Below are 15,126 nucleotides of genomic sequence, written 5' to 3'. Positions count from 1 at the left end.
TTCATCTGGATTATTTCAAATAGCATCCTGACTAATTTCCCTTTTCCATTTGCCTTCCTGCCATCTGATCTCAGCTCAGCAGCCAAAGTAGTCTTAAAATGAAGTCAAATCATGTCACTCTTCTGCGCAAAATACTCCAGTGGCTTCTTATTTCAAATAAAAAACAAATTCCTTATACTGGTCTACAAGGCTCTGCATGATTTGGCCCTTATTACCTGTCTGATGTCACTGTCTACTCTTTTCCCTTTCATTCGCTGCTTTTTAGCTAAAGTGGCCTCCATGGTGTTTCTCAGACATAGTTCCACTTCAGGGCATTTGCATTTGCTGTTTCCTCTACTTGGACAGTTTCCTCTCAGCTGTATGGCTTGCTTCTTCAACTTATTCATTGCTTAGATGTCACTCAATGACACTCTAGCCATTTAAAAAATTGCACTTCCCCTCCCCCGGCCAGCATTCCTTGTCTACCCTCAGTGGATTTCTCTATTGCATTTACCACTATCTGATATACAATATATTTTACTTTTTAGAAAATTTTGTCTCTCCTCCTCTCCCAGCTCAAGTGTAGGTAGGAATATTTGTTGTTCTTCTATCAAGTTTATGTGGGACAAATGACATTTGGGAAAGAGAGTCTCAGGCATTGTCTTCAAACTATTTGGGCTTCAAAATCTCCTTGGAAACATAAATGCATAGATTCCTAAGCCCTATCCCATAGAGCATAGAGAATATTGTACACCATGTGAAAGAATTTGGATTTTATTCCCAAAGCCTTTGAGGAGAGTAACCCATCCAACCTTTGTTTTAATAATGAATATCAAGGATGAGGTAGACTGGGTTAGAATGTGGAAAAATAGACTTCTTGGCACTGTTGTAGTAGTTTAGACAAGAGATGATGAAACTTCAAACAGGGGCAGTAGGGTTTTTTGGGAGCTCATGATCAGGTGTGAAAGAGTGGGTGGCATTTAGGATAACTTCCAGGTTTTTGTCTTAGGTGCTAGGTGGATGGATTGTCAGTAACTCTGAGACAGGCAATACAGGATGAAAGAATGGGGCTGGGAAAAGATTCTGAGTTTACTTTTGGGTATGGTGGGTTTGAATTGCTTAAGGAGTGATCAGGAAGAAATGTTATGAAAGTAGGGTGTATGTGGGTGTGGATGTGTGGTTGAGTGTTACGTTATAATAATTATTGTGAGAAAATGTGGATTTGGAAGTTATTAGGTTTCATGTGTCATGAACTAATCTAGGCAACCATTAATCTACCTTTGTCTCTATAGGTTTGCCTATTCTTGAAATTTCATATAAATGGAATCATGTAATATGTGACCTTTTGTGACTGGTTTCTTTCACTTAATGTAATGTTTTCAAGATTCATTTATGTTGTATCATGTATCAATACTCCATTTCTTTTTATTGCCAAATATTTCATTGTATGGATGTATCACATTCCATTTATCCATTCACCAGTTGAACATTTAGGTTGTTTCCCTCTTTTGTTTTTGTTTTGAGAGAGAGAGTGAGGTGGGGGAGGGGCAGAGAGAGACTCCCAAGAAGGCTTCATGCAGAGCTTGATCCCTGACTGACCATGAGATCATCCTGAGCTGAAATGAAGAGTTACATGCTTCGGGGCACCTGGGTGGCTCAGTTGGTCGAGGGTCCAACTTCGGCTTAGGTCATGATCTCACAGTTTGTGAGTTCGAGCCCCACGTCAGGTTCTGTGCTGACAGCTCAGAGCCTGGAGCCTGCTTCGGATTCTGTCTCCTTCTGTCTCTGCCCCTCCCCACTTGTGCTCTGTCTCTCTGTCTCTCAACAATAAATAAATGTCAAAAAAAAAAAAAAAAAGTTGCATGGTTCACTGACTAAGCCACCCCTGTTTCCATCTTTTGACTATCATGAATAATGCTGCTGTGAACATTCATGTGGACATGTGTTTTCATTTCTCTGTGGTATATACCTAGGAGTGGCATTGCTGGATTATATCGTAACTCTGTTTAATTATTTGAGGAACTATCAGATTTATTTCTAAAGTGACTGTGTTGTTTTACATTCCCACCAGCTTTGTATGAGGGTTCCATTTTCTTCACACACTTGTCAACACTTTTTGTTATCTTTTTATTTTAGCCATTTAGTGTAGAGAAGTAGTATCTCATTATATCATTTATATAACTTCTTTGAAGAAATGTGTGTTCAGATCCTTTGCCCATTTTTTAATTGAGTTATTGGCCTTTTTATTATTGAGTAAAGATAAGAGTTTTTTTGTTTTTTTTTTTTTCCAAAAAAATTTGTTTAATGTTTATTTTTGAGAAAGACAGCGACTGGGGGAGGGGCAGAGAGAGAGAGGGAGACAGAATTCGAAACAGGCTCCAGGCTATGGACTGTCAGCACAGAGCCCAATGCACTGTGGTTCAAACTCATGAACCGCAAGATCATGACCTGAGTGGAAGTCGGACACTTAACTGACTGAGCCACCCAGGCACCCCAAGATAAGAGTTCTTTATATTTTTTAAATACAGGTATTTATATTTATATACAAATACAATACCCGGGGCACTTGGGTGACTCAGTTAAGCATGTGATTCTTGATGTTGCCTCAGGTCATGATCTCAGAGTTCATGGGTTCTAGCCCCATGTCGGTCTCTGCACTGTCTATGCAGTGCCTGCTTGGAATTTTCTCTGTCCCCCTTTCTCTCTGCGGCTCCCCCACTTGTGCTCTTGCTCTCTCAGAATTAAAACAACAACAACAACAACAACAACAACAAAACCTTAAAAAAACCCCAATCCCCTATCCTATACAGTTGACCCTTGAACAACATGGGTTTGAACTGTGTGGGTCCACTTACGCGTGGATTTTTTTTTACCGTACAATACTGTAAATGTATTTTCCTTATGATTTCCTTAATAACATTTTCTTTTTCTAGCTTTATTACAAAAATACAGTATGTAATACATAGACAAAATACGTGTTATTCGAATGTTTATATTCTCCAGTCAGCAGTAGGTTCTTAGTAGTTAAGTTTTGGGAGAGTCAAAGTTACATACAGATTTTGGACTGCACAGGGGTTTGGTACCCCTAACCCCTGCATTGTTCAAGGGTCAACTGTATATGGTCAGCAAATTTCTCTCCTTCTCTGGGTTGTCTTTCACTTTCTTAATGGTGTCTTTAAAGCACAAAAGTTTTTAGTTTTGATTAATCCAGTGTATTTTTTTTCCTTTGGTTGTTTGTACTCTTGGTATATTTAAGAAACCATTGCCAGTCCAAGGTTACAAAGGTTTATGCCTGTATTTTCTTCCTTCTTGTATGAGTTTTGTATTTCAGCTCTTTCATTTAGGTCTTTGATCCATTTGGGGTGCTAGTCTTGACCCTGCCCTTAACTTGCTTTGTGACCTTGGGCTGTTCATTACCTTTTTTCAGCTTCACTTATTTCATCTATAAAGTAAAAGTTGTTATGTGTGTATATATAGAGCAACAGAAAACAGATCAGTGGTTGTCACAGGCTGGGAATCAATGGGAGGGTATTGAATACAAAGATGAGAGAACTTTTTGGGGTGATGAAAATGCTTTATATTTTACTTGTGGTGGTGTTTGTATGACTACACATTTTCAGGGGTCATAGAACTATATACCCCAAAGGGGTAAGTTTTACTATATGTAAATTATACCTCAATAAATCTGTTTTAAGAAAACCTTACAACACCTTTATAAAGTATGTAATATTTTCCATTTTGAGGCTAGAGGAAACTGAAGCTCAGAAAGGTTAGTGGCCTGTGGTCCCACATTTGGTAGGTGGCAGTGCTAGGATTTGAACCTAAATCTATCTGATCATAGAGCTTGTGATCTTCCTACTCATGTTTAGTCTGTCCCTGAAACTATTAAGAGTATGCGGATTCTCTCGTAAAGGGTTGACTTACCCTTGAAAGCCAGGGACCGTGTCTTCCTGCAAGCAGCTTCCCCAGAAGTGGCTGTCACATTCTTAATCCAAATTTTGAACCCATGGAATATCTCATTTCTGTCAGTCATCAGTAGGGCTTGGAATCAATGCTGTTGTGGGGTGCTCCCCAGTCAAGATATCCTTTTGAGGCTGAGGCCCTCATTTTGGAGCAGGAGGAAACCATTTCCAAAGTTTTTGAGTTTCTTTGGTTATGAAAAACATTTTCATACCTTGCCCAATCAGCAACATGGATTACCTTCTTATTAGGAGTGTGACTAGATTTTACAAGGCCAGTTGTGCTGCTTAGCACTTTAACAGTCTTGCTTACGCCACATTATTTAGCAAAGAACTAGTTGGGTAGAAGAGAGACCTAAGGCAGGAAAAGTGTACAAGTTGTCTTCTGTGTTGTTGCTGCCATCACATCATCACTATCATCATTTACATGTGTGCACCACCTGACAGTTGGTGGTGTATTTTGACATTCTGAGATCTTTTTTAATTCTCCCAGTATCTGTTAAGGAGAGTGCTTATATTTAGAGAGAGAATGTTACCTGGCCATATTCTTAGATAACTCTGGATGCAAGGGGTATTTTCTCCTTAAATTGTGCCGAAATATATATATATCCTGTAACCTTCATCCTCAAGTTTTCAGTTCATTTACTGGTAGTAGTTTAATCTAGCCTGTTGCCTTGGGGTCATTTGCCAGGGCTGCCCATTGGCTACCTTTCAGGAAGTTCTAGCCTCTGGAATTAACCAGTAGCATTTTCCTTTTTGCCTGTTTGACCACCCTGCCTTCCTCTCCTTGGGAACCCATCTTTACTCCACCTCTCATTCCAGAAGCCTGGAGAGACTTAATTAATCTCAGAGCAATTGTCATCAAGCCAGTTGTTGACTGCCTGTCTTGACATTTGGCTTGTTTCCTGTCCTGAGGTGCTATAAGAGAAGTTAATGACCTAAAAAATTGCCCATCCATCATGTGAGCCTAGTTAGGAGAGAATTGTTTGATTTTTATGAAGTGTAGATAATATATTTGTAGAGACAAGTTTTTCAAACATGTACTGGCCTATGTGTCAGAGATGGTTCTCTAAACAAGATGGGACAAATGGGCTGTAAAACAGAGTTTAATGACAGATGTTTCCATTAATCAGAATGGAGAATGTGCTTCATTAAGGTAATTAACAAAGCACTTGTGCAGGTGATACTTACTGCACACAGATTTCCAAGTTTCTTTCTGTTGAACAAATTTTGAAAGAGATCTTGACTGTGTTTTGCATTAAAATTCTCAGTGGTGATAAATTTCCATTTTTCCCAAATCTGTTAGTAACTGGTATCTTGTCCTCTGCAGGTGCAAAGGGTTGGTGAGACACTTGCTGCTCTTCCTAATAGTCTGTGTATTTATTGTTTGGCTCTTACACTCCCCTGATGAACAGTAGAAGTGCATCCTTACCCAACTCCCGGACTGGCATCCTTAGCATTGGAAAAGACCTCAGAGAGCCTAAACTAATTGATTTGACATCACGATGTTAGAGTCCGGAGAGAGGAAGTGACTTGGCCAATGCCACACAGTATACCAGTGGCAGAGTCATCTGTGGGATAGTGGGTCTGGTTCTGAACTAAAAGCCAAAAGGTCTGGGTTGACATTAGGCAAGTTGTATCACCTCTCTGCTTCTCAGTATCTTCATTTGTATAAGGAGAAAAGTGTATAGCATAGGGCCAAGTACAAACAAATGGCTTTTTGCTTCTTTTCTGCTATACCATGTTGTTCTCTGTGAGTATAAGTTGAAGATTATAGAAGGGAAACTGATGTCAGGGAAAATGAACAATCAATAATCAGTGCTATTTTCTTTGTTTCTGTATAGGATCCTCAGTCTTCCACAATGAACCCTGTTTATAGCCCCGTGCAGCCTGGGGCTCCTTATGGCAACCCTAAGAACATGGCCTACACAGGTAAGTGGTGTGAAAATAGTTCTCATTTTGAAAAACGGTGGTTAAGGGCATTACCAAATAACTTGCTGAATGACTTTTGGTGTACTGTGCCTCCAAAAGCCCTGGTAAAGCTTGGGAACTTGTAGAAGAGAGATATGTCTGGGGTTCAATGGAGATGGAAATGACATTCTTACAACTAAGGATTGTTAAATTGTCATCTAGGGGAAAGGAAGGGAGGTAACATTTATTGAATACCTACCATGGACCTAGCCCTGTGATGCAGTTTCACATATCATGTTTGATTTTAAACCGGTTTTTCATGGTACAGCTTCTTATCACCATTTGACAGTTGAGAAAGCCATAGTCACAGTAAGAGGCCATAAAACAAAACCAAAAATAGATATTTGAGCCCAGGTCTGCTGATCCTGAAAGCTGATCTTTTTCCTGAACTGCATACCAAGCTGTTTCCTACTTCTCTCTTTGTGTATGTTGTCCCTCTGTCTGGACTGCCATTGTCCCCTGATAGCATCACCTTGTTCTTTAAGAACTCCACTCTGAGCTCAGAGAGCACTCTTCCTGGAATCATTCTCTCCCATACTTGGCCTTAGGCAAATTTTTTTAACCTTCCAGAGCCTTTGTATTCCCATTATAATATTACCTTCTTCCTTCCTTCCTTTCTTTTTTTTTTTTTTTTTTTTTTTGTTCCTCACACTTATTCTTTATTCTAGGTGTTTGTTTTTTTAAATTGAAGTATAGTTGACACACACTATTACTTCAGTTTCAGGTATGCAGCATACTGATTGGACAAGTCTATCTGTTGTGCTGTGCTTACCACAAATGTACTTACCATCTGTCACCATACTACACTATTACATTATCATTGACTATCCCTATGTTGTACCTTTTATCCTTGTGACTTAATTCATTTTATATCTAGAACCTGTATCTCCCACTCCCCTTCACCCATTTTGCATCCCCCATCCAACTCCCCTCTGGCAACCATAACCATTAGTCTGTTCTCTGTATTTATAGGTCTGTTTGTGTTGTGTTTAATTATTTTTTAGATTCCACACAAAGTGAAACCATGGGGTATTTGTCTTTCTCTGTCTTACTTCACTTTAGTGTAATACCCTCTAAGTCCATCTGTGTTGTTGCAAATGACAAGATCTTCTTTTTTATGGTTGAGTGATACTCCATTCACACACACACACACACACACACACACACACACACACACGCCCCACATCTTTTTTATCCATTCATCTGTCAGTGGACACTTAGGTTGCTTCTATAATTTGGCTATTGCAAAAAAATGCTCCAGTAAACATACAGATGCATATATCTTTTCAAATTAGTGTTCTTTGGGTAAATACACAGTAGTGGAATTACTGCATCATATGTTATTTCTGTTTTGAATTTTTTGAGGAACCTCCGTACTGTTTTCCATAGTGATGGCACCAGTTTGCATTCTCATCAGCAGTACACAAGGGGTCTTTTTTTTCACCAACACTTGTTCTTTTTTGTGTTTTTGATTTTAGCATGAGGTGATATATCATTGTGGTTTTGACTTGCATTTCCCTGATGATGAGTGATGCTGATCATCTTTTCATGTGTCTCTTTGCCATTTATATGTCTTCTTTGGAAAAACGTCTATGCAGATCCCTTGCCCATTTTTAATTGGATTATTTGGGGGTTTTTTGGTGTTAGGTTATGTAAGTTATTTATATAGTTTGGATATTAACCCCTTCTTGGGTATATCATTTGCAAGTATTTTCTTCCAGTCAGTAGATTGCCTTTCCATTTTGTTGATGGTTTACTATGCAAAAGCTTTGTGTTTTGATGTAGTCCCAGTAATTTATTTTTGCTTTTGTTTCCCTTGCCTTAAGAGACATACCTAGAAAAATGTTGCAATGGCCAGTGTCAGAGAGATGTTTTCTTTTAAGAATTTTATGGTTTCCTGTCTCACATTTAGGCCTTTAATCTGTTTTGAGTTTATTTCTGTGTATGGCTTAAGAAAGTGGTCCACTTTTATTCCTTTGCATGTAGCTGTCCAGTTTCCCAGCTACATTTATTAAAGAGACTGTCTTTTCTCCATTGTATATTCTTGCCTCCGTTGTCATAGATTAATTAACCATGTAAACATGGGTTTATTTCTGCACTGTCTATTCCATTCCATTGATCTATGTGTGTACTTTTGTGTCAGTACGATACTGTTTTGATTTAGGGCTGTCATAAGGATTAAATGAACTAGTGTAAGGCACTGAGCATATAATATCTGGCATAAAGTAAGCACTTAAAAATGTTATTATTTACAAATAAATAAAGATGGGTAAAACGTATGGTAATAGAAATAAATAAGAAAATGTATTTAGATTGTCCAGCATGGTGCTTAGCATAGCATGGGCCTTCAAGAATACAGTGATTATAGATCCAAGGTGAAGGTAACAATATGAATAAACACATTGGGACGTAAGAAGGTATGGTCAGATTACATACAGTCATTACTTGAGATTAGTTGGAGTAAAGAGCAGGAAAGGGGAAATGTGGGGGAGCGCCTGGCTGGCTCAGTCAAAAGAACATGCAACTCTTGGTCTGAGAGTCATGAGTTAGAGCCCCACACTGGGAAGGAGATTACTTAAAAAAAAGAAATAAAATCTTTATTAAAAAAAAAGAAAAGGGGAAAAGTGGGAAATGACACTCAAAAAGTAGATTAATAATGGTCTTCATGGCAGGATTGGAAGTGAAAGAGGGAGTAGAGAGTTTTGTCCCAGAAGAGAGTCATTGGCAGTGAATTTCGGAATATATTGGTTCCTTCTTATAACTTCTCACTTTACTGTGTATCCTAACTTCCTAGACAGAAACTTGAGGGTTCTCTAAGTGTCCTTTGTTTAATTGTTCCATACTTTGCTCTGTAAAAACACTAGGAAGGTGCTTCAGAAATTCCTCAAATAATGTGATTTGATTTATTAAAAATATTTAGAACTATTTTTATAAAGTATGTATACAAATAAGATGATCAGTGTGTTAAGCTTCTAAGAATGCATGTTAATTTTTAAAGAAACACAAATAGTCGTAGCTACTTGTGTTTGTAAATCAGGATTTTCTTAATGTGAGGCAACTCAAAAAAACATTCAAATATGTTGGATGTTGAGCCTGATATAACTATAGCTGTTATTACTTTCAATTTCATATGTTTATGTTTATCACAACAGCCTTATTATCCCTACTTAACATTAATAGTAAATATTTTGAAATTTCTGTTTGAAAATATTTACGATATGCTAAAATTGTTGTGTGTTTGCTCTAAGAAATTAATGCCAAAACCAGGACCTACCGAGCAGTAGTTGCTCTTTTTCTTCCCAGTTTAGTGTCTCAGCAACCCAAGTCTCTTTGGCAGAGAGGACTGAGCCACTTTGGCAGACAGAGCCCAGGGGAATCCTGTGGGTTTCCTGTGATTCTGGCTGCATTCATTCTCACTGAATTGCTAAACTTGAGAAAGAAGAAAACAGTTGCATTTATCTATTGATTTGCTCAAAAAAGATTAGGCTGTGTGATATATTGGGAAGGAAGTGGACCTTGTTTCTGCTTGGCACATAGTATTAGAACTTGGTAAATGTATTTTGATTGAATGAACAACAACCAGGGGCCCCTGGGTGGCTCAGTTGGTTGAGCATCTGACTTTGGCTCAGGTCATGATCTTACAGCTCTTGAGTTCAAGCCCTGCGTCGGGCTCTGTGCTGTCAGCTCAGAGCCTGGAGTCTGCTTTGGATTCTGTGTCTCCCTCTCTCTCTGCCCCTAACCCACTCACATTCTGTCTCTGTCTCTCTCAAAAATAAATAAACATTAAAAAAAATTTTTTTTTGAATGAATGACAACAAGATTCAGATCCCAGCTCTGTTAGATAATAGCTAGGTGACTTTAACCTAGCTTAACCTTGCTTAATCTCCCTTAATTTAAATTTCTTTTATAAACTGAGATAATATTACTTACTCCATAGGACTTGTGAAAATTAAGTGAAATAATTAGTATTCCTCCCAAGGGAAAGAAGGAGGAGTGTCTTTGTTTCTAAGCCTGAAACTATGTTTTAAGTTAATTTCTCTGCTGCAGATTCTAAGGCCACATAGGAAGAATAAACTCCACACAAATAGAGTAAGTTCAGACTTCACATAGGCCAAGGTTTCAAATTCTTCAGGAAACTTTCTTTTTTAAGCTAAGCTTCCATTGTCTCTGTATTTTTGAGTCAGTTTTTTTTTTAATTTTTTTAAATGTTTATTTATTTTTGAGAGAGAGACAGAGTGCAAGCAGGGGAGGGGCAGAGAGAGACAGAATCTGAAGCAGGCTCTAGACTCTGAGCTGTCAGCACAGAGCCGGACATGGGGCACAAACCATGAACCGTGAGATCATGAGCAGAGCTGAAGTTGAATGCTTAACCAACTGAGACACCCAGGCACTCCCCCTTTTTTTTGAACTGACAATATGATTCTTCCAAGATCCCAGCTTTTTAGAAGGAATTCGAGTTCCGTTGTCCTTCCCAGGACCCAACGCCTCATCTCCCACCTCCAGTGGCGAAATAAAGCAAGCCCTGTAATTGCCCAGACCAACATCAGCTATGAGAGTTAGTTTCCTCTTCAGTTTTTCACTCCTGGGGATTTCTTTTTCTTTCTTAAAATCTCAACTCTGCTTATGTTTATTATATGACATGAAGTGTTTGTTATCCAGCTTTTCAAGATGTTATGTAGTAAGTAGATTTTCAGGTTATCTTCTCCATAGTGCTGGAAATAGAAAACCCAAGTAAGATAATTTATAAGCAAATGCCAAATGTAATGCATTAGAGTAAACATTTGTTATTGTTAATAACAGTAATGGTTATGTTAAAGAGTATTACCATTTGGCAAACACATGCTGAGTACTTTCTATAATTAATCTTATTAATCACAAACCCCATAGGATCATCTTTTAATGGTGGTTTAATTGGTGGTTTAATTCAGGTCATAAAACTTGGCCAGTGTATATAGCTTCTAAAAGATGAGGAAATATCAGGTCTTTATGATTTCGAAGTATATGTGCTTCCTGTTATAGTAAGCTGATATGTTTTAAAATATGTACTCCTTTTACTGTTCCCAGTGATAAGCTAGATGAGAGGGTTGTTTTTTCACTTTCTAGGACTAGGGAGCCTTACCTTGGAGGGGCTAGAAGCCTGCTTCTGGCCAGCAGTTTGGAATAGGCTAGTGAAGGGCAGTAGAAGCAAAAGTGGAAGGTCAAGTTCATTGTGGTCTCATCTGCCTCAGAGGTAATGGGGTAGTGGCCACATGGAACAGAGGTTGGAAAAACTGATTTGAAATTCTCTGTGGAATCTGAGACGGAAATAAAATATAACTACACAATTATGATTCTGACATCAGTTCTAATGTGTGGGTTTTTTCCTCACACCATGCAGTTCTCCAATACCAGTCAGGTATCCTACAGTTCAACTCAATTCTGATACTATCTACTTGGAGTTAGTGTCAGATTCCACAGATTGAGGGCTCAATCCCACAACACTGTCTTTATTTCAGATGCTAATCGCACGCCCAAGTTGTTACCTGTACTTCTGACTGATAGCCTGTAAATCAGAGGTTCCCACAACCACTGCCTTGGGTTCATTTAATCTGGTAGAGCAGCTCAAGAACTCAGGAAACCAGTTTACTCACTAGATTATTGGTTTATGGTAAAAGAATATAACTCAGGAACAGGCCGATGGAAGAGATGCATAGGGCACGGAATGTAGAAACGAGCACGGAAGCTCCAGAGGGTGCCACTCTCTCTGCACCTCCATGTGTTCACCAGCCTGGAAGCTCTCCAGATCTTGTCCTTTTTGCCTTCTATGGGGACTTCATTACATAGACATGATTGATTAAACCATTGGCCATTGGCAATTGATTCAAGCTGCAGCCCCTCTCCTCTCCCCAGAGGTCAGGGTGGTTGGACTGAAAGTTCCAACTCTCCAATCACATGTTTGGTTCCCCTGGCAAACCTGTCCCCATTGCTTTCCAGATGTCACTCATTAACATAAACAGATGTGGTTGAAAGGAGTTTATTTTGAATGTCAAGATACCTTTATGGCTCTTATCACTTAGGAAATTCCAGTGGTTTTAGGAGCTTTGCACTAGGAATAAAGATGAAGACCAAATATTTATTTCCTATTGTAAATCATGGTATACAGCAATACAGTATATTTCAGTGAACAGTTGTCTGCTAGTCAAATGACAGTATTTTCACGTCCTTTTTAAACTCCTTTACTGAGCACTTACTGTGTGCCAAAAATTGATCTCAGTGTTTTACAGACAATATTTTTATACTTGAAACAGTCCTGTGAAGTGATTATAATTAGCTCCTTGTGCATCTTGGAAAAGAGAATTCAGAGAATATACTATGTCCATATACTTTAAAACACTTAAAACGTAGTGTTATAGACTGAATATTTGTGTCTCCTCAAATTCATATGTTGACACTCTCTCTAATTCTCACTGTGATGTTATTTGGAGTTCGGGCCTTTGCAAGATAATTAGATTTAGTTGAAGTCCTGAGGATGGGGCCCTCATGATGGGATTAGTGCTCTCATAGGAAGAGAGACACCAGAACTCTCTCTCTGCCATGTGAGGACACAGCAAGAAGGCTGTCATTAGCAAGGCAGGAAAAGAACCTTCACTAGAACCCAGTTGGGCTGGCATTCTGATCTCATATTTCCATCCTCCAGAGAGCGAGAAATCAATGTCAAAGCCGCTCAGTTTGTGGTATTATATTATGGCAGCCTGAGCCAGTTAATAAAGATAGTAAATACAGTGAACACTTAAATACCCTTCACATAGATTTACCATACTAGGGGGCTCTTTAAAGAATGGGGCATTTCTTTTTCTGAAAGGCCTCAGAAACATTTCTCTGCCAGAAGTTTGCAATGTAGACAAGACCTAAATAATTCTCCATGCTCCTTTCCTTTCCTTTCCTTTCCTTTCCTTTCCTTTCCTTTCCTTTCCTTTCCTTTCCTTTCCTTTCCCTTCCCTTCCCTTCCCTTCCTTTCCTTTCTTTTCCTTTCTTTTCTTTTCTTTTCTTTTCTTCCCTTCCCTTCCCTTCCCTTCCCTTCCCTTCCCTTCCCTTCCCTTCCCTTCCCTTCCCCTCTCTTCTTCTCTCTTCTTCTCTCTTCTCCCCTCCCCTCCCTCCTTTTCCTTACCCTCCCCTTCCCCTCTCCTTCCCTCCCCTCCCCTCCCCTTCCCTTCCCTTTTCCTTTTCCTTTTCCTTTTCCTTTTCCTTTTCCTTAAAATGTTCTGATGCTGAGAGTGTCCAAGCATCACCAGAGATCTAGAATAGATGCTGAAAAGAGGACACATATTGGAATCTATCAGATCTGGGGTGGACTCCAGGCTCTGCCACTAATTAGCTGTAGGACCTTGGGTGAGTTCTTTAATTTTTCTCAGTCTCATTTTCTTCAACTCTAAAATAGAGTCATGATCTATACAGATGGTTGGTTCACAGGCCCATGAAAATGTTTATGAAGTCTAAGGCACCATGGCTGGCTCAAATGTGGTGTTCAGTTAACAGTTGTTACAATGCACAACACTAAGTATATCTCTACTGGGGAAAGAATGTGGGGTAAAGAATGAGTGACTTAGATTTAGACCTGATTCTACCATTTAAAAACTGTGTGATGTCAGATAAATTATTAAACTTTCTAGGCCTCAGTACATCATCTGAAAGAAAAAGAAAAAAAGCAACGGGGGTGGGGGGAAACCGTTAGGAATTTATTCTTCACAAGACAGCAGAGAGTAATAAATGTAACAGGGCCAGCCATTGATTTGGAGTGAAGTTTCCAAAACCCAATTGGAAAGAATTCTGAAATGTGAGAATAGATGGACCTCTTAAAGTAACCCATAATTTTATAGGTGAGAAGATGGAGAAGTGTTTTGCAGAAATGTTGGAACTGGGTCCCCCTGTTTCGGGTTTGTGTATTCATTGTCTCTTTACCACAGAGCAACATCAAGGTTTCATCTTACATCCTCTCCTGGTTACTTCTCAGTCCTCTGCTGGTCCATACCAGCTCATATCCTTTCCCCCACTCCTGTGCTGGGCCCTAAATGAATTTTGTGCTTTCAGCTCACAGCAATTATCATTGAAATACTTCAAATACTCCAACAAAACACATGACTCTCAAGGTTGGAAAACTAGGAAATTGATCTGTTCAAAGACTTCGTTGTCATTTTTCAGTTTTTTTTTTCCTAGAGTGCTTTTTTTGCTTAAAAAAAAAAACAACTGGATTTAAGAAGTATATTTGTATTTGACACAGTTTTTCAGGTGGAAGACCTTGATAATTAAGCTGACAGTGTGCAGATACAATGAATAATCATTGTAATGTCAGTGAGACTAAAAAAGAGTATCTTTCTCTTCAGTGACCCCGGCCTGCACCCTTCACCCTCCTTTGTGAGGATCACTTGATGGAGGTTTTAAGACTAACTATAACTAGTTTGTTCTTTGCAAAGAACCTTTTGTGGGGTTTTTCCCCCTCATATTTATTTCTTATAACAAGTCTAGGGAGATAGCCCTTATTTTCCAGATGAAATGTTGGGATCAGGCTTCCCAAGGTCACATTGTATAGCAGAACCCAAACCCCAGATTTTCTGCATTACAAAGCAAGTGCTTTTACTGCTCTAGCCAACTTGGCTATCTCTTGGACATCATAGTGATTAGGATCTTAGATGAGCCCAGGAAATGGTGAAAACTACTCCACAAAACTCCCTTCTGATGTTCAGACTGAATGTCTACTCAGGAAAGACTTCTCAGGTCAATTAATTACTTTCACCTATGACTGAAATAGGTCTCTAAGAAGAATTCTTACTAACTCTTCTCCCTGTGGTTACTAGTAATCTCCTTGTTGTTAAATCCAGTGGACCCTTGTCAGCCTTTCTTCTAATTTGACACTTCTATATCATTTGAAACTCCAGATTCCTCCCTTCTGGAAGTTTTCTCATTCCTTGCTTTTCATTGATTACAACATAGTCTTTCTGTTTATTTTTCTGTTTGTTTTTCCTTTCTTCTTCTCTGGCTGTTCCTGAGTCTGTCTGCTTTCCAGTTTTTCTTTCCCCACTCACCCAGTAAAAGTTGGTGTTGCCCAAGAGCCCACTTTCTCTTTCATCTTAGTTCCAGCTACTGTCTGTAGGCTGATGATTCATAAACTCTAGCTCTACAGCAAACCTCTCTTCTGAGCTTCAGACCAGTTTATTATCTAGCTGTCTTCAGAACCTCTTCT

General features: G+C 39.0%; 1 protein-coding gene across 4 annotated transcripts in view; it reads left to right on the top strand.

The window, feature by feature from the left end:
* Positions 1 to 15,126, top strand: part of FAM168A (family with sequence similarity 168 member A) — a 199,119-nt gene that overhangs the window by 133,132 nt on the left and 50,861 nt on the right. For all 4 annotated transcript variants that reach the window (XM_060605674.3, XM_060605676.2, XM_060605673.3 and 1 more), the window contains one exon: positions 5,783 to 5,870. In XM_060605674.3, coding sequence (XP_060461657.1) covers positions 5,801 to 5,870 — 70 coding nt within the window. In that variant the 5' untranslated portion in view covers positions 5,783 to 5,800. The remainder of the gene's footprint in view (positions 1 to 5,782; positions 5,871 to 15,126) is intronic.

Source organism: Panthera onca, chromosome D1 (assembly GCF_046562875.1).
Source record: "Panthera onca isolate mPanOnc1 chromosome D1, mPanOnc1 haplotype 2, whole genome shotgun sequence".
NCBI classification, from domain to species: Eukaryota; Metazoa; Chordata; class Mammalia; order Carnivora; family Felidae; genus Panthera; species Panthera onca.
The sequence above is the reverse complement of the archived record's forward strand: the minus strand, read 5'-3'. Positions and strand labels throughout refer to the sequence as shown.